This window comes from Gadus chalcogrammus, chromosome 5 (genome assembly GCF_026213295.1).
Source record: "Gadus chalcogrammus isolate NIFS_2021 chromosome 5, NIFS_Gcha_1.0, whole genome shotgun sequence".
Lineage (NCBI taxonomy): Eukaryota > Metazoa > Chordata > Actinopteri > Gadiformes > Gadidae > Gadus > Gadus chalcogrammus.
This window is the reverse complement of record NC_079416.1, coordinates 22,358,355-22,377,836: the sequence shown is the minus strand read 5'-3', so window position 1 is coordinate 22,377,836 and position 19,482 is coordinate 22,358,355. Positions and strand designations below refer to the sequence as shown.

At 48.2% G+C, this 19,482-nt stretch overlaps 1 protein-coding gene across 1 annotated transcript in view; it reads right to left on the bottom strand.

The window, feature by feature from the left end:
• Positions 1-948: 948 nt before the first annotated feature.
• Positions 949-19,482, bottom strand: part of LOC130382187 (rootletin-like) — a 28,674-nt gene continuing 10,140 nt past the window's right edge. The window contains exons 31-92 of the mRNA XM_056589795.1: positions 19,333-19,395; positions 19,190-19,252; positions 18,988-19,074; positions 18,381-18,449; positions 18,196-18,258; positions 18,052-18,114; positions 17,889-17,951; positions 17,574-17,660; positions 17,286-17,354; positions 17,101-17,163; positions 16,957-17,019; positions 16,794-16,856; positions 16,479-16,565; positions 16,060-16,128; positions 15,874-15,936; positions 15,730-15,792; positions 15,567-15,629; positions 15,239-15,325; positions 15,053-15,121; positions 14,868-14,930; positions 14,725-14,787; positions 14,523-14,609; positions 13,884-14,036; positions 13,741-13,803; positions 13,544-13,606; positions 13,228-13,314; positions 12,647-12,715; positions 12,462-12,524; positions 12,319-12,381; positions 12,156-12,218; positions 11,841-11,927; positions 11,422-11,490; positions 11,237-11,299; positions 11,094-11,156; positions 10,751-10,813; positions 10,435-10,521; positions 10,137-10,205; positions 9,952-10,014; positions 9,809-9,871; positions 9,607-9,693; positions 9,114-9,182; positions 8,929-8,991; positions 8,786-8,848; positions 8,479-8,541; positions 8,163-8,249; positions 7,658-7,810; positions 7,523-7,585; positions 7,324-7,386; positions 7,012-7,098; positions 6,393-6,539; positions 6,250-6,312; positions 6,053-6,115; positions 5,737-5,823; positions 5,186-5,254; positions 5,001-5,063; positions 4,853-4,915; positions 4,655-4,717; positions 4,438-4,491; positions 3,686-3,748; positions 3,516-3,578; positions 2,770-2,898; positions 949-2,512 (exon numbers count right to left, since the gene is read on the bottom strand). Of these exons, the coding sequence (XP_056445770.1) occupies positions 2,232-2,512; positions 2,770-2,898; positions 3,516-3,578; positions 3,686-3,748; positions 4,438-4,491; positions 4,655-4,717; positions 4,853-4,915; positions 5,001-5,063; positions 5,186-5,254; positions 5,737-5,823; positions 6,053-6,115; positions 6,250-6,312; positions 6,393-6,539; positions 7,012-7,098; positions 7,324-7,386; positions 7,523-7,585; positions 7,658-7,810; positions 8,163-8,249; positions 8,479-8,541; positions 8,786-8,848; positions 8,929-8,991; positions 9,114-9,182; positions 9,607-9,693; positions 9,809-9,871; positions 9,952-10,014; positions 10,137-10,205; positions 10,435-10,521; positions 10,751-10,813; positions 11,094-11,156; positions 11,237-11,299; positions 11,422-11,490; positions 11,841-11,927; positions 12,156-12,218; positions 12,319-12,381; positions 12,462-12,524; positions 12,647-12,715; positions 13,228-13,314; positions 13,544-13,606; positions 13,741-13,803; positions 13,884-14,036; positions 14,523-14,609; positions 14,725-14,787; positions 14,868-14,930; positions 15,053-15,121; positions 15,239-15,325; positions 15,567-15,629; positions 15,730-15,792; positions 15,874-15,936; positions 16,060-16,128; positions 16,479-16,565; positions 16,794-16,856; positions 16,957-17,019; positions 17,101-17,163; positions 17,286-17,354; positions 17,574-17,660; positions 17,889-17,951; positions 18,052-18,114; positions 18,196-18,258; positions 18,381-18,449; positions 18,988-19,074; positions 19,190-19,252; positions 19,333-19,395 (4,787 nt within the window). The 3' untranslated portion in view covers positions 949-2,231. The remainder of the gene's footprint in view (positions 2,513-2,769; positions 2,899-3,515; positions 3,579-3,685; positions 3,749-4,437; positions 4,492-4,654; positions 4,718-4,852; positions 4,916-5,000; positions 5,064-5,185; positions 5,255-5,736; positions 5,824-6,052; positions 6,116-6,249; positions 6,313-6,392; positions 6,540-7,011; positions 7,099-7,323; positions 7,387-7,522; positions 7,586-7,657; positions 7,811-8,162; positions 8,250-8,478; positions 8,542-8,785; positions 8,849-8,928; positions 8,992-9,113; positions 9,183-9,606; positions 9,694-9,808; positions 9,872-9,951; positions 10,015-10,136; positions 10,206-10,434; positions 10,522-10,750; positions 10,814-11,093; positions 11,157-11,236; positions 11,300-11,421; positions 11,491-11,840; positions 11,928-12,155; positions 12,219-12,318; positions 12,382-12,461; positions 12,525-12,646; positions 12,716-13,227; positions 13,315-13,543; positions 13,607-13,740; positions 13,804-13,883; positions 14,037-14,522; positions 14,610-14,724; positions 14,788-14,867; positions 14,931-15,052; positions 15,122-15,238; positions 15,326-15,566; positions 15,630-15,729; positions 15,793-15,873; positions 15,937-16,059; positions 16,129-16,478; positions 16,566-16,793; positions 16,857-16,956; positions 17,020-17,100; positions 17,164-17,285; positions 17,355-17,573; positions 17,661-17,888; positions 17,952-18,051; positions 18,115-18,195; positions 18,259-18,380; positions 18,450-18,987; positions 19,075-19,189; positions 19,253-19,332; positions 19,396-19,482) is intronic.

Genomic DNA, 19,482 nt, shown 5'->3' with positions numbered 1-19,482 from the left:
GCATTTAATAATCCAGCTCGACCTTTCGTCTTCCTGTAAGAGTCACCATCACCAGTTGTATTTATCCAATGACCAGAGGTCATGTTGTACAGTAGGCATTCCGTTGTTCGGGCGTTTAACCAGGTACATTTTATTCCTTACAGTGTTAACTTAACGTTGTCTTCCTGCAGAACCCTGGTTCTGAGCCTGTGAATAATCATGAACAAAATCAGGTGAACTTTTCCCCCTTAACGCCGTTTACATGACCCGTGGTTTATAACTCCTATGTGCACAAGATAGAACTTAAATTCCTCTTTTTCCATCACTGTACATTCTTAAATAATTGAGTCTTATTTGAATAACGTTTTTTTTTAATAACCTTGTCTATTTAATATGTCCTATTTAATATGATGATCTCGAAGATTTCCGTTTAGTTCCTTTTGGCGACCCCTATGGCGATAAGTGGTAATTTCAGGTGTTTTTGGACCTCAGTTCCATGGCCTCCCAGAGAGCCCTCTGAAGTCTCAGTTGGCATTGGCCCCTTGGCCACGCCTCAATAACTAAACCAGTTGGGTTCGGTTGGCTTTGGATTTGCACTTGTTTCTTAAGTTTCATTGTCTGTAGTGATGGATCTTTCTGGCTTTGTTCGGCCTTAGTTTCCGTTTAATCGCTAGCAGACACGAAAAAACCCTACGCCGGCTCACACACACAAAGAAACACACAAAGAACCACACACAGAGAAACACGAGACTGCTTAGAGCCAGAAGGACTTGATGTCGCTTTTCAGTGTCGTAATGGAATAACTGGGCTTATCGAAAGAGATATTGTGTTTTGCTCGGCTCATCTTTGCTCATGTTTGTTCAGTGTCCTCAACCTGGCAACCAACATGAGCTTGGAGTCTGGGTGGAGACAACTCTCCACTGTTGTACGTTTGGGCTTCACTGCAGTAATCATTTTGAACACTCTGGGTCCATGTTTTATAGCACCTTTAATTAAGAACTAATTCTTAGTTACAATAATGGCCTGGCAAGAGAGCACTGCTGGGTGTTACCTCATTCGGTCTTTTAACAGACATTTATTAACATGCATTTTCGAGATTAATACTTTAAATAAGGTTGTTTAAGCAAACCACGGCCACACGGAGCCGTCATGCATGGTCAGTGGCGCCCCCTATTGGTGTTTTATAATATAACGGATTTGTAGTGCAGACGACGCTCCATTTCTCTGTTAGAGATGACTAACAGATGGCTTTTGTAAAGGGTTAAGGGTCACACCGCTTTGATTTTAATAAAACAGATCTTAATAATGTGTTTTTAAAGACCAAATGTATATAAATGGGTTAAATTACTGCTTGTCTTTGCACTGCTGGCGTCAACGTATTCTTCCTACTGTTTGTTCTCCTCTCCCCTGAAAGACAATAAAAGATTTGGTGACACGTTTTAAGAGCTTCTCAGGCTCCATCAGTATCACCATGGAGACGCATAACATGTGTAGTCCATAATTATGGATTACAACATGACGTAACTATGGACTATAACATGACCGTAACTATTGACTATAACCATAACAGGACTTTATCAGGCTATAACGGGACTTTATCAGGACTATAACAGGCTTCATCAGAACTTTATCAGGCCTAAAATGATGGGCTATATAACAATGGATGGATGAGGCAAAAAGTTGTTTCCTGTTCAGACCGTGATGACCTTGTTTAGAAACCAATCACTAATCAATACATCTGACCATTCATCTTGAGTCCAGGTTCCATAGATCTGCATATTGATTGATCGATTGCAAGGTCTCTATTGATCAATTGATGCATCGATCTATAGACCATGAATCTATCTATAGATCGATCAGTCTATTGATCTATAGACCATGGGTCAATCTATAGATCGATCTGTCCATCAGTCTATGGATCTATAGACCATGGGTCCATCTATAGATTGATCATTCCTTCAGTCTATTGATCTATAAACCATGGGTCGAGCTATAGATCGATCGGTCCATCGGTCTATCGATGTATAGACCATGGGTCCATCTATAGATCGATCAGTCTATTGATCTATAGACCATGGGTCCATCTATAGATCGATCAGTCTATTGATCTATAAACCATGGGTCGAGCTATAGATCGATCGGTCTATCGATGTATAGACCATGGGTCCATCTATAGATCGATCAGTCTATTGATCTATAGACCATGGGTCCATCTATAGATCGATCAGTCCTTCAGTCTATTGATCTCTGGATCACAGAGGGAAGAGCAGGAATCCTGAGAAGAGGCTGAAGTTGCGGTTGTCGTCATAGAGACGGTAGCTCCCAGGGAGACGGAGGCTGACGGTTTCCCCGGCCTCCAGGAGGAGGGGCGTGGCGGCCGAGCTGCTAGCGTAGCCGCCGTGGCCGTTGAGCTCCAGGCTGAACAGAACCCGCTCCTCGTTCCGGTACAGGTACACCCCCCGGTAGCCCTTCAGGAAGTCCGCCACCGTGAACAGGAAGCAGTAGAGGCCTCTCAGCGGAGCCCTGAAGATGCCTGCAGGAAGTCATCATGACACACGGATGAACGTGAGCACGCTATAGGCTGACCCGAACCGCGGTTTCCGCACACTTCGGCAGAGGATCCAAACACACAGGAACCGGATTGGCCAACCCAGAGGTAATCAGGAAGTTACGAGAGATAGACACTCCCCTTTCTGTCCATTTACAGAAGGTACAAACGATAGAATGCTACCTCAACACCCCACTGAGTACGAGTTAGTGTTGGCTGTAGTAGTTAGCACTAGTTAGTACCCGTGGTCTGGTTGTAGGCCTGGCCGACGTTGGCGAGGGTCTTGGTGAACACCAGGGTGGTCTCCATGCCGAAGGGTCCGATGGCTCCGGAGTCGCTGAGTCCGGCGGAGAAGGCCACTCGGGGCCGTTCTGGGAGGGGAGGGAGGTTTTAGGGTGAGGTACCGCTGCAGGCCACCCGGGGGCGCTGGCGCTCTACCTGGACAGGTCTGGGAACCGCACATTCATTTTCTCGTATTTGAGGCGTGGTTTACGATTGCCCGGAGTCGTTTATGGGCGCTACGAATGTCTATCATATGAGTCTGTACGCAGCTCATAGCCAATCAAAGCCGGTTGGTAGCACGGCAAAGACATCCTTCTTGGTAATAAGAGTTTAACGCCGAAAGTTGTTATTTTTCAAAATAAATTTGCGTTCTAAACTACTTAGAACACTATCTAAGGCTGCATCGAAAGGTAACGCGTCTGTTGCCATTTTGGATCCGTAAGCTTCGGTGTGTCGCATAGACGTTGTCATCTTCTTGCCGTCCCTCCCCGTTCTGTGATTGGTTCCCTCAGGCGAAAATCGGATCCATGGACCATGCTGCCTAGCAGCGCGAAATTAATTCGCACGCAAGGCAGCATGGGTGGAACCCTACAGCTCAATGCGATGTATTCTGACGTTTCGGATTATACGTCATGAGATGGCCATCTCAAACCCGAAGTCTATCTGAGAGATTCTCGTTCATCGTATATAACAGCAGGAGCCCAACCTCGGTTCTGACTCATCCACTGGTCCAAACGCCGCTCGGTTCTGTCCGTCCGGATCTCCATGACTACAGACAGACGGGTCCAGAGCAACACGCATCGTGGATAACAGGTTTTTAGATAAGTTACTACATGTGGCCACTAGAGGGCGATGTGGTGCAGGTAGACGGCAGACCTGAGGCGTTGGCGTGGAGCTCCGCCAAGAGCCGGCTCAGAACCCCGGCCCTGTCAGCCACACCTCGAGGAGGAGGAGGAGAAGAAATACCAGGACATTTTTGTCATTATGTTAATAGCAATCAATATAGGATGTTTTAACAATTCAAAACAAATCTGTATGGAGCCACGGTGTTCCTAGAGCTGATTCTGTAGTAGGAGGGGACTACTGAAATGTATGACACGGCTCTTCTCAATGCGGTGGAATGCTCCGTTCACTTGCATGGTCCTTCCCGACTTCTGGCGGTGAATAATTTTTCAATAATTGACCGTTTCTAAGCATATAGTAACCGCTGTCAAGGAAAGAGAATTTTTTGCCTCTGATTTACGTCTTTGGTATCACTCCGCAAGGTTGCGGAGTGATACCACGGTTGCTAAGCGACGTCAAATAGTCAGTTTTGGGCGGACTATTTCTCTGCTGATCAACACTATGGTAAATGTAAAAAGACACCGTTGTGAAGTTATTTTTTCGTTTTGGCAAGTAGCCGTGTAATAAACGGGATAATGTATAGAACATCGCCGGTCAAAAACGAAAATAGGCCCCTTCAGGGCGAGGAAAGACACCTCCGCTTCGCGTCGGTGTCCTGTTCGCCCTGTCGGGGCTTATTTTCCCGATAATGACCGGCGTTCTATACATGATCCCTTACGTACAAAGAGATGTATCTCTTGAAAGGGTATAAAGGGGGCGAAAACATTACAGCAAGTCCTCCATACTTGCTGTTGTATTCTCGCTGGCGTTCATCCTGGCCTCCAGGGTAGACAGTTCAGCTGAGTGACCTCAATCAGAAATTAATAATGTCAGTGATTACACTGGAAACAGGCAAATTTAGGCTACAGTTAGGTTCTTGTAGGCTGTAGCCAGGCTAATGTAGGCTGTAGCTAGGCTACTGTTTGCTGTAGCCTAACTAAAGTAGGTAGTAGCTAGTCTCACCGTTGTTCTGGGTGTGCAGCTCCTCAACAAGGATCTGTGTGGATCTCAGTTCTTCCTCCAACCCTGAGGAATGATAACACTACAACTAGACAGGACCTGAATACCAATGTAGGCGATAGACACACCCTCGACCTGAGTCTAATGTAGGCTAAGTACCTACGATCATGTTGACTGTCGCTACAACAACGTAGGCTATACCTGAGCTCTCTGTCTTCAGGGTCTTCAAAGAGTCCTCCTCAGCCTCCAACCTGGACTCCAGTGCTGTAAATATACATCTCTGATACAATATATCCGAACTATCCAATCAAACTATTTGATTAACGGTGTGGAAATGTACCGGTTTTACCTTCTCTCAGGTTCTCCCCAGCGGTCACTCTGGCTGCCATGGCAACCCGCTCACCTTCCTGGACTGAGAGAGTCGTCATAGCAACAGAAGAGTCAGAGGCGCTTCTCGAGTCTGGAAGTCCAGAACTTTCCAGCGTTCAGACAGTAGCTCAGCAAATGTATGGGACCAGTTAAGAAGTGAAATACCTTTGGTCAGTTCCTGCAGTTCCTCCAGCTGCCTGTTGGTGGCGCTCCCTGTGGCCTCCAAGTCTGAAACTAGAGTAGAGAATGACATGACGAGGTCTGGATTCATCTGGACATCACATCTGGAGGGAGGACATTCAAGGTTTCTCTGGCCAATGGAGGACGTCTTAGTTTAGATCTTAGATATCTAGAGGATCTTCAAGTCCAGCAAATCTAATTTTTCACATATTTTACGCAGATGTGGAAACATGGGAGCAAAGGATGGAGGAATAATCTATTGTGCTATTCTTCTCTGAACACATTCTTGTCAGGTGTACCAGTACTCTGTTGGGTCTTCAGGTATTACTGTGTGGGGTCCAGAGGTGTTCCTGTGTTGTGTTGGGTCTACAGGTGTTCCTGTGTAGCGTTGGGTCTAGAGGTGTTCCTATATTAGGTCTAGAGTTGTTCCTGTGTTGTGTTGGGTCTAGAGGTGTTCCTGTGTTGTGTTGGGTCTAGAGGTGTTCCGGTGTTGTGTCTAGAGGTGTTCCTGTGTAGTGTTGGGTCTAGAGGTGTACCTCTGTTCAGTTGGGTCTCCAGGTGCTCCATCAGGGATTGGCTGATGTTGACTCTGGTCTCCAACCTCAGCAGCTGGGAGGTGTGGTCTGGAGGCAGAGAGAACAGCTGCTGGGAACCAGGACAGACTGACCTACAATGAGGAGGACCACACCTCCTGTTCTGGCCAATACCCTAGAAGCACCTCCTCATACCCCCTCCTCACATTGGAGGAGATACAAGGAGAAGTAGCAGCCTTAGGGTGAAGAGGAGAACCTTGAAGAACCACCAGAAAGCAGCTAGGGAACAGGAAGTCAGCAGAACCTCTAGCAGACTCACTGTTGTTCTGGGTGTGCAGCTTTTCAACGAGGATCTGTGTTGATCTCAGTCCTTCCTCCAACCCTGAGGAAAGATCACACTATAACTAGACTGGACCCGAGTACTAATGTAGGCTATAGACACCCTGGACCTGAGTTATAATGTAGGCTAAGTAGCTAAGCTCATGTAGGCCGTTGCTATAGTAATGTAGGCTGTACCTGAGCTCTCTGTCTTCAGGATCTTCAAAGCGGCCTCCTTAGCCTCTAACCTGGACACCAGAGCTGTAAATATACATCTCAGACATGTTTTAATCATCCAATCAAACAAGCAGATCAACGGCATGAAAATGTAGTGGTGTTACCTTCTCTCTGGCTCTCGCCAGCGGTCACTCTGGCTGCCATGGTAACTCCCTCAGCTTCCTGGGCAGAAAGACTTGTCGTAGCAACAGACAAGTCATGTTGCAGTTCCTCCAGCTGCCTGCTGGTGGCGCTCCCTGTAGCCTCCAAGTCTGAAATTAGAGTAGAGAATGACATGAAGAGAGGTCTGGACTCAACTGGACATCACATCTGGAGGGAGGACATTCAAGGTTTCTCTGGCCACTGGAGGACGTCTTAGTTTAGATCTTAGGTTAGATATCTAGAGGATCTTCAAGTGCAGCAAATCTCATCTTTCACATATTTTATGCAGATTTGGAAACATGGGAGCAAAGGAAGGAGGAATAATCTATTGTGCTATTCTTCTCTGACCACAGTCTTGTCAGGTGTACCAGTACTCTGTTGGGTCTTCAGGTATTACTGTGTTGGGTCCAGAGGTGTTCCTGTGTTGTGTTGGGTCTAGAGGTGTTTCTGTGTTGTGTTGGGTCTAGAGGTGTTCCTGTGTTGTGTTGGGTCTAGAGGTGTTCCTGTGTTGTGTTGGGTCTAGAGGTGTTCCTGTGTTGGGTCTAGAGGTGTTCCTGTGTTGTGTTGGGTCTAGAGGTGTACCTCTGTTCAGTTGGGTCTCCAGGTGCTCCATCAGGGATTGGCTGATGTTGACTCTGGTCTCCACCCTCAGCAGCTGGGAGGTGTGGTCTGGAAGCAGAGAGAACAGCTGCTGGGAACCAGGACAGACTGACCTTCAATGAGGAGGACCACACCTCCTGTTCTGGTCAATACCCTAAAAGCCCCTCCTCATATCACCTCACATTGGAGGAGATACCAGGAGGAGAAGCACCATAAGGGGAAGAGGAGAACCTTGAAGAACCATCAGAGAGCAGCTAGGGAACAGGAAGTGAGCAGAACCTGTAGCAGACTCACTGTTGTTCTGGATGTGCAGCTCCTCAACGAGGATCTGTGTGGATCTCAGTCCTTCCTCCAACCCTGAGGAAAGATCACACTATAACTAGACTGGAGCCGAGTACTAATGTAGGCTATAGACACACCCTGAACCTGAGTACTAATGTAGGCTAAGTAGCTAAGCTCCTGTAGGCCGTTGCTATGCTAATGTATGCTATACCTGAGCTCTCTGTCTTCAGGGTCTTCAAAGCGGCCTCCTCAGCCTCTAACCTGGCCTCCAGCGCTGTAAATATACATCTCAGATATATTTCAATTATCCAATCATGCAAGCAGATTAACGGTGTGAAAATGTTACCTTTTCTCTGGCTCTCGCCAGCGGTCACTCTGGCTGCCATGGCAACCCGCTCAGCTTCCTGGGCAGAAAGAGTCGTCGTAGCAACAGACAAGTCATGTTGCAGTTCCTCCAGCTGCCTGCTGGTGGCGCTCCCTGTAGCCTCCAAGTCTGAAACTAGAGCATAGAATGACATGAGGAGGTCCGGACTCATCTGGACATCACATCTGGAGGGAGGACATTCAAGGTTTCTCTGGCCACTGGAGGACGTCTTAGTTTAGATCTTAGGTTAGATATCTAGAGGATCTTCAAGTCCAGCAAATCTCATCTTTCACATATTTTATGCAGATGTGGAAACATGGGAGCAAAGGATGGAGGAATAATCTATTGTGCTATTCTTCTCTGACCACAGTCTTGTCAGGTGTACCAGTACTCTGTTGGGTCCAGAGGTGTTCCTGTGTTGGGTCCAGAGGTGTTCCTGTATAGTGTTGGGTCTAGAGGTGTTTCTGTGATGGGTCTAGAGGTGTACCTCTGTTCAGTTGGGTCTCCAGGTGCTCCATCAGGGATTGGCTGATGTTGACTCTGGTCTCCACCCTCAGCAGCTGGGAGGTGTGGTCTGGAAGCAGAGAGAACAGCTGCTGGGAACCAGGACAGTCTGACCTACAATGAGGAGGACCACACCTCCTGTTCTGGCCAATACCCTAGAAGCACCTCCTCATACCCCCTCCTCACATTCGAGGAGATACAAGGAGGAGTAGCAGCCTTAGGGTGAAGAGGAGAACCTTGAAGAACCACCAGAGAGCAGCTAGGGAACAGGAAGTGAGCAGAACCTCTAGCAGACTCACTGTTGTTCTGGGTGTGCAGCTCCTCAACCAGGATTTGTGTGGATCTCAGTCCTTCCTCCAACCCTGAGGAAAGATCACACTATAACTAGACTGGAGCCATGTACTAATGTAGGCTATAGACACACCCTGAACCTGAGTACTAATGTAGGCTATAGACACACCCTGAACCTGAGTACTAATGTAGGCTATAGACACACCCTCTACCTGAGTACTAATGTAGGCTATCGACACACCCTTGACCAGAGTACTAATGAACGCTAAGTAGCTATGCTTATGTAGGCTTTCGCTAATCTAAAGTAGGCTATACCTGAGCTCTCTGTCTTCAGGATCTTCAATGCAGCCTCTTCAGCCTCTAACCTGGACTCCAGCGCTGTAAATATGAATCTCAGATATATAAAAATTATCCAATCAAGCAAGCAGATTAACAGAGTGAAAATGTCCTGGTGTTACCTTCTCTCTGGCTCGCCCCAGTGGTCACTCTGGCTGCCATGGCAACCCGCTCAGCTTCCTGGGCTGTAAGAGTCGTCATAGCAACAGACGAGTCAGAGGCGCTTCTGGAGTCTGGAAGTCCAGAACTTTCCAATGTTCAGACCGTAGCTCAGCAAACGTGTGAGACAAGATAAGAGTGTAAATACCTTTGGTCAGTTCCTGCAGTTCCTCCAGCTGCCTGCTGGTGGCGCTCCCTGTAGCCTCCAAGCCTGAAACTAGAGTAGAGAATGACATGAGGAGAGGTCTGGACTCACATGGTCATCACATCTGGAGGGAGGAGACTAATGGTTTCTCTGGCAACTGGAGGACATCTTAGGTTTGATTTTAGATAAGATATCTAGAGGATCTTCAAGTGCAGTTGATGACAAATTTCATCTTTCACAGATATGGTTTGCAGATGAGGAAACATCGGAGCAAAGGATGCCGGAATAATCTTTAAGTGGTTTTATTCTCTGACCCAAGTCTTGTCAGGTGTGCTGGTTCTCTTTTTGGTCTAGAAGTGTACTAGACCCTGTTATGGTGAGTCTAGAGGTGTTCCTGTGTTGTGTTGGGTCCAGAGGTGTTCCTGTGTTGGGTCCAGAGGTGTTCCTGTGTTGGGTCTAGAGGTGTTCCTGTGTTGTGTTGGGTCTAGAGGTGTACCTCTGTTCAGTTGGGTCTCCAGGTGCTCCATCAGGGATTGGCTGATGTTGACTCTGGTATCCACCCTCAGCAGCTGGGAGGTGTGGTCTGGAAGCAGAGAGAACAGCTGCTGGGAACCAGGACAGACTGACCTTCAATGAGGAGGACCACACCTCCTGTTCTGGTCAATACCCTAATAGCCCTAAACTAAGGTAGGCTATACCTGAGCTCTCTGTCTTCAGGGTCTTCAAAGCGGCCTCCTCAGCCTCTAACCTGGACTCCAGCGCTGTAAATAAGACCTCAGGTATATTTCAATTTTTCGAATCAAACAAGCAGATTAACGGCATGAAATCGTACTGCCATTACCTTGTCTCTGGCTCTCCCCAGCGGTCATTCTGGCTGCCATGGCAACCCGCTCAGCTTCCTGGGCTGAAGGAGTCGTCGTGGAAACAGACAAGTCAGAGGCGCTTCTGGAGTCTGGAAGTCCAGAACTTTCCAATATTCCGACCGTAGCTCAGCAAACGTGTGAGACGAGATAAGAGTGTCAATACCTTTGGTCAGTTCCTGCAGTTCCTCCAGCTGCCTGCTGGTGGCGCTCCCTGTAGCCTCCAAGTCTGAAACTAGAGTAGAGAATGACATGAGGAGGTCTGGACTCATCTGGACTTGAGCCGGGTCTAGAGGTGTTCCTGTGTTGTGTTGGGTCTAGAGGTGTTCCTGTGTAGTGTTGGGTCTAGAGGTGTTCCTGTGTTGTGTTGGGTCTAGAGGTGTTCACGTGTTGTGTTGGGTCTAGAGGTGTTCCTGTGTTGGGTCTAGAGGTGCTCCTGTGTTGTGTTGGGTCTAGAGGTGTACCTCTGTTCAGTTGGGTCTCCAGGTGCTCCATCAGGGATTGGCTGATGTTGACTCTGGTCTCCACCCTCAGCAGCTGGGAGGTGTGGTCTGGAAGCATAGAAAACAGCTGCTGGGAACCAGGACAGACTGACCTTCAATGAGGAGGACCACACCTCCTGTTCTGGTCAATACCCTAAAAGCACCTCCTCTTATCACCTCCTCACATTGGAGGAGATACCAGGAGGAGAAGCAGCATAAGGGTGAAGAGGAGAACCTTGAAGAACCACCAGAGAGCAGCTAGGGAACAGGAAGTCAGCAGAACCTCTAGCAGACTCACTGTTGTTCTGGGTGTGTAGCACCTCCACGAGGATCTGTGTGGATCTCAATCCTTCTTCCAACCCTGAGGAAAGATCACACTATAACTAGACTGGACCCACATACTAATGTAGGCTATAGACACACCCTGAACCTGAGTACTAATGTATGCTATAGACACACCCTGAACCTGAGTACTAATGTAGGCTATAGACACACCCTGAACCTGAGTACTAATGTAGGCTATAGACACACCCTGAACCTGAGTACTAATGTAGGCTATCGACACACCCTTGACCAGAGTACTAATGTACGCTAAGTAGCTATGCTTATGTAAGCTTTCGCTAATCTAAAGTAGGCTATACCTGAGCTCTCTGTCTTCAGGATCTTCAATGCGGCCTCTTCAGCCTCTAACCTGGACTCCAGCGCTGTAAATATAGATCTCAGATATATAGAAATTATCCAATCAAGCAAGCAGATTAACAGAGTGAAAATGCACTGGTGTTACCTTCTCTCTGGCTCTCCCCAGTTGTCACTCTGGCTGCCATGGCAACCCGCTCAACTTCCTGGGCTGTAAGAGTCGTCATAGCAACAGACGAGTCAGAGGCGCTTCTGGAGTCTGGAAGTCCAGAACTTTCCAATGTTCAGACCGTAGCTCAGCAAACGTGTGAGACGAGATAAGAGTGTCAATACCTTTGGTCAGTTCCTGCAGTTCCTCCAGCTGCCTGCTGGTGGCGCTCCCTGTAGCCTCCAAGTCTGAAACTAGAGTAGAGAATGACATGAGGAGAGGTCTGGACTCACATGGTCATCACATCTGGAGGGAGGAGACTAATGGTTTCTCTGGCAACTGGAGGACATCTTAGGTTTGATTTTAGATAAGATATCTAGAGGATCTTCAAGTGCAGTTGATGACAAATTTCATCTTTCACAGATATGGTTTGCAGATGAGGAAACATCGGAGCAAAGGATGCCGGAATAATCTTTGAGTGGTATTATTGTCTGACCCAAGTCTTGTCAGGTGTGCTGGTTCTCATTTTGGTCTAGAAGTGTACTAGACCCTATTATGGTGAGTCTAAAGGTGTTCCTGTGTTGTGTTGGGTCTAGAGGTGTACCTTTGTTCAGTTGGGTCTCCAGGTGCTCAATCAGGGATTGGCTGATGTTGACTCTGGTCTCCACCCTCAGCAGCTGGGAGGTGTGGTCTGGAAGCAGAGAGAACATTTGCTGGGAACCAGGACAGACTGACCTACAATGAGGAGGACCACACCTCCTGTTCTGGTCAATACCCAAAAAGCACCTCCTCATATCACCTCCTCACATTGGAGGAGATACTAGGAGGAGATGCAGCTTTAGGGTGAATAGGAAACCTTAAGGAACCACCGGAGAGCAGCTAGGGAACAGGAAGTAAGCAGAACCTCTAGAAGACTCACTGTTGTTCTGGGTGTGCAGCTCCTCAACGAGGATCTGTGTGGATCTCAGTCCTTTCTCCAACCCTGAGGAAAGATCACACTATAACTAGACTGGACCAAAGTACTAATATAGGCTAAGTAGCTAAGCTCATGTAGGCCGTTGCTATGCTAATGTAGGCTATACCTGAGCTCTCTGTCTTCATGGTCTTCAAAGCGGCCTCCTCAGCCTCTAACCTGGCCTCCAGCGCTGTAAATATAGATCTCAGGTATATTTCAATGATCCAATCAAACAAGCAGATTAACGGAGTGAAATCATACTGCCATTACCTTGTCTCTGGCTCTCCCCAGCGGTCATTCTGGCTGCCATGGCAACCCGCTCAGCTTCCTGGGCTGAAGGAGTCGTCGTGGAAACAGACAAGTAAGAGGTGCTTCTGGAGTCTGGAAGTCCGTAACTTTCCAAAGTTCAGACCGTAGCTCAGCAAACGTGTGAGACGAGATAAGAGTGTAAATACCTTTGGTCAGTTCCTGCAGTTCCTCCAGCTGCCTGCTGGTGGCGCTCCCCGTAGCCTCCAAGTCTGAAACTAGAGTGGAGAACGACATGAGGAGGTCTGGACTCGCATGGTCATCACTTCTGGAGGGAGGACATTCAAGGTGTCTCTGGCCACTGAAGGAAGTCTTAGGTTAGATATCTAGAGGATCTTCAAGTCCAGACAATCTCATCTTTCACATATTTTACGCAGATGTGGAAACATGGGAGCAAAGGATGGAGGAATAATCTATTGTGCTATTCTTCTTTGACCACAGTCTTGTCAGGTGTACCAGTACTCTGTTGGGTCTTCAGGTATTACTGTGTGGGATCCAGAGGGTCTAGAGGTGTACCTGTGTTGTGTTGGGTCTAGAGGTGTTCCTGTGTTGTGTTGGGTCTAGAGGTGTTCCTGTGTTGTGTTGGGTCTAGAGGTGTTCCTGTGTTGTGTTGGGTCTAGAGGTGCTCCTGTGTTGTGTTGGGTCTAGAGGTGTTCCTGTGTTGGGTCTAGAGGTGTTCCTGTGTTGGGTCTAGAGGTTTTCCTGTTTTGTGTTGGGTCTAGAGGTGTACCTCTGTTCAGTTGGGTCTCCAGGTGCTCCATCAGGGATTGGCTGATGTTGACTCTGGTCTCCACCCTCAGCAGCTGGGAGGTGTGGTCTGGAAGCAGAGAGAACAGCTGCTGGGAACCAGGACAGACTGACCTACAATGAGGAGGACCACACCTCCTGTTCTGGTCAATACCCTAACAGCACCTCCTCATATCACCTCCTCACATTGGAGGAGATACCAAGAGGAGTAGTAGCCTTAGGGTGAAGAGGAGAACCTTGAAGAACCACCAGAGATCAGCTTGGGAACAGGAAGTCAGCAGAACCTCTAGCAGACTCACTGTTGTTCTGGATGTGCAGCTCCTCAACGAGGATCTGTGTGGATCTCAGTCCTTCCTCCAACCCTGAGGAATGATCACACTACAACTAGACTGGACCCGAGTACTAATGTAGGCTATAGACACCCTGGACCTGAGTTATAATGTAGGCTAAGTAGCTAAGCTCATGTAGGCCGTTGCTATGCTAATGTATGCTATACCTGAGCTCTCTGTCTTCAGGGTCTTCAAAGTGGCCTCCTCAGCCTCTAACCTGGCCTCCAGCGCTGTAAATATAGATCTCAGGTATATTTCAATGATCCAATCAAGCAAGCAGATTAACGGCATGAAAATGTAGTGATGTTACCTTTTCTCTGGCTCTCGCCAGCGGTCACTCTGGCTGCCATGGCAACACGCTCAGCTTCCTGGGCATAAAGACTCGTCGTAGCAACAGACAAGTCATGTTGCAGTTCCTCCAGCTGCCTGTTGGTGGCGCTCCCTGTAGCCTCCAAGTCTGAAACTAGAGTAGAGAATGACATGAGGAGGTCCGGACTCATCTGGACATCACATCTCAAACTCACATTTTTCAAACTCGCACACAACGTCTAACTGATCACTGTTTTGTTTGTTTTTTTGTTTTGTTTTGTCTTGTTTTTGTTTTATTTATTTCTTATTGCTTATGTTTATTTATTTATTTATTTATTTATTTTTTCCACAATGTCTTGTTTTTTAAAAAATGTATGATGACTATATGCTCTGTAAGGTGACCTTGGGTGTTTTGAAAGGCGCCTCTAAATTAAATGTATTATTATTATTATTATCTGGAGGGAGGAAATTCAAGGTGTCTCTGTCAACTGGAGGACGTCTTAGTTTAGATCTTAGGTTAGATGTCTAGAGGATCTTCAAGTCCAGTTGATCGCAAATCTCATCTTTCTCGTCTAGAGGTGTTCCTGTGTTGTGTTGGGTCTAGAGGTGTTCCTGTGTAGTGTTGGGTCTAGAGGTGTACCTCTGTTCAGTTGGGTCTCCAGGTGCTCCATCAGGGATTGGCTGATGTTGACTCTGGTCTCCACCCTCAGCAGCTGGGAGGTGTGGTCTGGAAGCAGAGAGAACAGCTGCTGGGAACCAGGACAGACTGACCTACAATGAGGAGGACCACACCTCCTGTTCTGGTCAATACCCATATAGCACTAAACTAACGTAGGCTATACCTGAGCTCTCTGTCTTCAGTGCCTTCAAAGCGGCCTCCTCAGCCTCTAACCTAGACTCCAGCGCTGTAAATATACATCTCAGATTTTATCCAATTTTCCAATCAAACAAGCAGATTAACGGCGTGAAAATGTACCGGTTTTACCTTCTCTCAGGTTCTCCCCAGCGTTCATTCTGGCTGCCATGGCAACCCACTCAGCTTCCTGGGCTGAAGGAGTTGTCGTGGAAACAGACAAGTCAGACGTGCTTCTGGAGCCTGGATGTCAGGAACTTTCCAAAGTTCAGACCGTAGCTCAGCAAACGTGTGAGGCGAGATAAGAGTGTAAATACCTTTGGTCAGTTCCTGAAGTTCCTCCAGCTGCCTGCTGGTGGCGCTCCCTGTAGCCTCCAAGTCTGAAACTAGAGTAGAGAATGACATGAGGAGATCTGAACTCATCTGGACTTGAGCCAGGTCTAGAGGTGTTCCTGTGTTGGGTCTAGAGGTGTTCCTGTGTTGTGTTGGGTCTAGAGGTGTACCTCTGTTCAGTTGGGTCTCCAGCTGCTCCATCAGGGATTGGCTGATGTTGACTCTGGTCTCCACCCTCAGCAGCTGGGAGGTGTGGTCTGGAAGCAGAGAGAACAGCTGCTGGGAACCAGGACAGACTGACCTACAATGAGGAGGGCCACACCTCCTGTTCTGGTCAATACCCTAAAAGCACCTCCTCATATCACCTCCTCATATCACTTCCTCACATTGGCGGAGATACTAGGAGGAGATGCAGCTTTAGGGTGAATAGGAAACCTTGAGGAACCACCAGAGAGCACTCAGGGAACAGGAAGTAAGCAGAGCCTCTAGAAGACTCACTGTTGTTCTGGGTGTGCAGCTCTTCAACAAGGATCTGTGTGGATCTCAGTCCTTCCTCCAACCCTGAGGAAAGGCCACACTATAACTAGACTGGACCCAAGTACTAATGTAGGCTAAGTAGCTAAGCTCATGTAGGCTGTCGCTAAGCTGACGTTGGCTTTACCTGAGCTCTCTGTCTTCAGGGTCTTCAAAGCGGCCTCCTCAGCCTCTAACCTGGACTCCAGCGCTGTAAATATAGACCTCAGGTATATTTAAAAATTTCAAATCAAACAAGCAGATTAACGGCGTGAAATCATACTGTCATTACCTTGTCTCTGGCTCTCCCCAGCGGTCACTCTGGCTGCCATGGCAACCCGCTCAGCTTCCTGGGCTGAAGGGAGTCGTCGTGGAAACAGACAAGTCAGAGGTGCTTCTGGAGTCTTTATGTCCGGAACTTTCCAAAGTTCAGACCATAGCTCAGCAAACTTGTGAGATGGGATAAGAGTGTAAATACCTTTGGTCAGTTCCTGCAGTTCCTCCAGCTGCCTGCTGGTGGCGCTCCCTGTAGCCTCCAAGTCTGAAACTAGATTAGAGAAGGACATGAGGGGAGGTCTGGACTCATCTGGACATCACTTCTGGAGGGAGGAGACTAATGGTTTCTCTGGCAACTGGAGGACATCTTAGGTTTGATTTTAGATAAGATATCTAGAAGATCTTCAAGTGCAGTTGATGACAAATTTCATCTTTCACAGATATGGTTTGCAGATGAGGAAACATCGGAGCAAAGGATGGCGGAATAATCTTTGAGTGGTATTATTCTCTGACCCAAGTCTTGTCAGGTGTGCTGGTTCTCTTTTTGGTCTAGAAGTGTACTAGACCCTTTTATGGTGAGTCTAGAGGTGTTCCTGTGTTGTGTTTGGTCTAGAGGTGTACCTCTGTTCAGTTGGGTCTCCAGGTGCTCCATCAGGGATTGGCTGATGTTGACTCTGGTCTCCGCCCTCAGCAGCTGGGAGGTGTGGTCTGGAAGCAGAGAGAACAGCTGCTGGGAACCAGGACAGACTGACCTACAATGAGGAGGACCACACCTCCTGTTCTGGTCAATACCCTAAAAGTACCTCCTCATATCACTTCCTCACATTGGAGGAGATACTAGGAGGAGATGCAGCTTTAGGGTGAATAGGAAACCTTGAGGAACCACCAGAGAGCAGCTAGGGAACAGGAAGTAAGCAGAACCTCTAGAAGACTCACTGTTGTTCTGGGTGTGCAGCTCTTCAACAAGGATCTGTGTGGATCTCAGTCCTTCCTCCAACCCTGAGGAAATATCACGCTATAACTAGACTGGACCCAAGTACTAATGTAGGCTAAGTAGCTAAGCTCATGTAGGCTGTCGCTAAGCTGACGTTGGCTTTACCTGAGCTCTCTGTCTTCAGTGTCTTCAAAGCGGCCTCCTCAGCCTCTAACCTGGACTCCAGCGCTGTAAATATAGACCTCAGGTATATTTAAATTTTTCCAATCAAACAACCAGATTAACGGCGTGAAATCATACTGCCATTACCTTGTCTCTGGCTCTCCCCAGCGGTCACTCTGGCTGCCATGGCAACCCGCTCAGCTTCCTGGGCTGAAGGAGTCGTCGTGGAAACAGACATGTCAGAGGCGCTTCTGGAGTCTGGATGTCCGGAACTTTCCAAAGTTCAGACCGTAGCTCAGCAAACGTGTGAGACGAGATAAGAGTGTAAATACCTTTGGTCAGTTCCTGCAGTTCCTCCAGCTGCCTGCTGGTGGCGCTCCCTGTAGCCTCCAAGTCTGAAACTAGAGTGGAGAATGACATGAGGAGATCTGAACTCATTTGGACTTGAGCCGGGTCTTGAGGTGTTCCTGTGTTGGGTCTAGAGGTGTTCCTGTGTAGTGTTGGGTCTAGAGGTGTTCCAGTGTTGGGTCTAGAGGTGTTCCTGTGTTGTGTTGTGTCTAGAGGTGTTCCTGTGTTGGGTCTAGAGGTGTTCCTGTGTTGTGTTGGGTCTAGAAGTGTACCTCTGTTCAGTTGGGTCTCCAGTTGCTCCATCAGGGATTGGCTGATGTTGACTCTGGTCTCCACCCTCAGCAGCTGGGAGGTGTGGTCTGGAAGCAGAGAGAACAGCTGCTGGGAACCAGGACAGACTGACCTACAATGAGGAGGACCACACCTCCTGTTCTGGTCAATACCCTAAAAGCACCTCCTCATATCACTTCCTCACATTGGAGGAGATACTAGGAGGAGATGCAGCTTTAGGGTGAATAGGAAACCTTGAGGAACCACCAGAGAGCAGCTAGGGAACAGGAAGTAAGCAGAACCTCTAGAAGACTCACTGTTGTTCTGGGTGTGCAGCTCTTCAACAAGGATCTGTGTGGATCTCAGTCCTTCCTCCAACCCTGAGGAAAGACCACACTATAACTAGACTGGACCCAAGTACTAATGTAGGCTAAGTAGCTAAGCTCATGTAGGCTGTCGCTAAGCTGACGTTGGCTTTACCTGAGCTCTCTGTCTTCAGGGTCTTCAAAGCGGCCTCCTCAGCCTCTAACCTGGACTCCAGCGCTGTAAATATAGACCTCGGGTATATTTAAATTTTTCCAATCAAACAAGCAGATTAACGGTGTGAAATCATACTGCCATTACCTTGTCTCTGGCTCTCCCCAGCGGTCACTCTGGCTGCCATGGCAACCCGCTCAGCTTCCTGGGCTGAAGGAGTCGTTGTGGAAACAGACAAGTCAGAGGTGCTTCTGGAGTCTTTATGTCCGGAACTTTCCAAAGTTCAGACCATAGCTCAGCAAACTTGTGAGACGAGATAAGAGTGTAAATACCTTTGGTCAGTTCCTGCAGTTCCTCCAGCTGCCTGCTGGCGGCGCTCCCTGTAGCCTCCAAGTCTGAAACTAGAGTCGAGAAGGACATGAGGAGATCTGAACTAATTTGGGCTTGAGCCGGGTCTAGAGGTGTTCCTGTGTTGTGTTGGGTCTAGAGGTGTTCCTGTGTTGGGTCTAGAGGTGTTCCTGTGTTGGGTCTAGAGGTGTTCCTGTGTTGCGTTGGGTCTAGAGGTGTTCCTGTGTTGGGTCTAGAGGTGTTCCTGTGTTGGGTCTAGAGGTGTTCCTGTGTTGGGTCTAGAGGTGTTACTGTGTTGGGTCTAGAGGTGTTCCTGTGTTGGGTCTAGAGGTGTTCCTGTGTTGTGTTTGGTGTAGAGGTGTTCCTGTATTTGGTCTAGAGGTGTTCCTGTGTTGTGTTGGGTCTAGAGGTTTTCCTGTGTTGGGTCTAGAGGTGTTCCTGTGTTGGGTCTAGAGGTGTTCCTGTGTTGGGTCTAGAGGTGTTCCTGTGTTGGGTCTAGAGGTGTTCCTGTGTTGTGTTGGGTCTAGAGGTGTTCCTGTGTAGTGTTGGGTCTAGAGGTGTTCCTGTGTAGTGTTGGGTCTAGAGGTGTACCTCTGTTCAGTTGGGTCTCCAGGTGCTCCATCAGGGATTGGCTGATGTTGACTCTGGTCTCCACCCTCAGCAGCTGGGAGGTGTGGTCTGGAAGCAGAGAGAACAGCTGCTGGGAACCAGGACGGACTGACCTTCAATGAGGAGGACCACACCTCCTGTTCTGGTCAATACCCTAATAGCACTAAGCTAACATAGGCTATACCTGAGCTCTCTGTCTTCAGGGTCTTCAAAGCGGCCTCCTCAGCCTCTAACCTGGACTCCAGCGCTGTAAGTATTCATCTCAAAGTTTATCCAATTTTCCAATCAAACAAGCAGAATAACGGTGTGAAAATGTCCTGGTGTTACCTTCTCTCCGGCTCTCCCCAGCGGTCACTCTGGCTGCCATGGCAACCCGCTCAGCTTCCTGGGCTGTAAGAGTCGTCGTAGCAACAGACGAGTCAGAGGCGCTTCTGGAGTCTGGAAGTCCAGAACTTTCCAATATTCCGACCGTAGCTC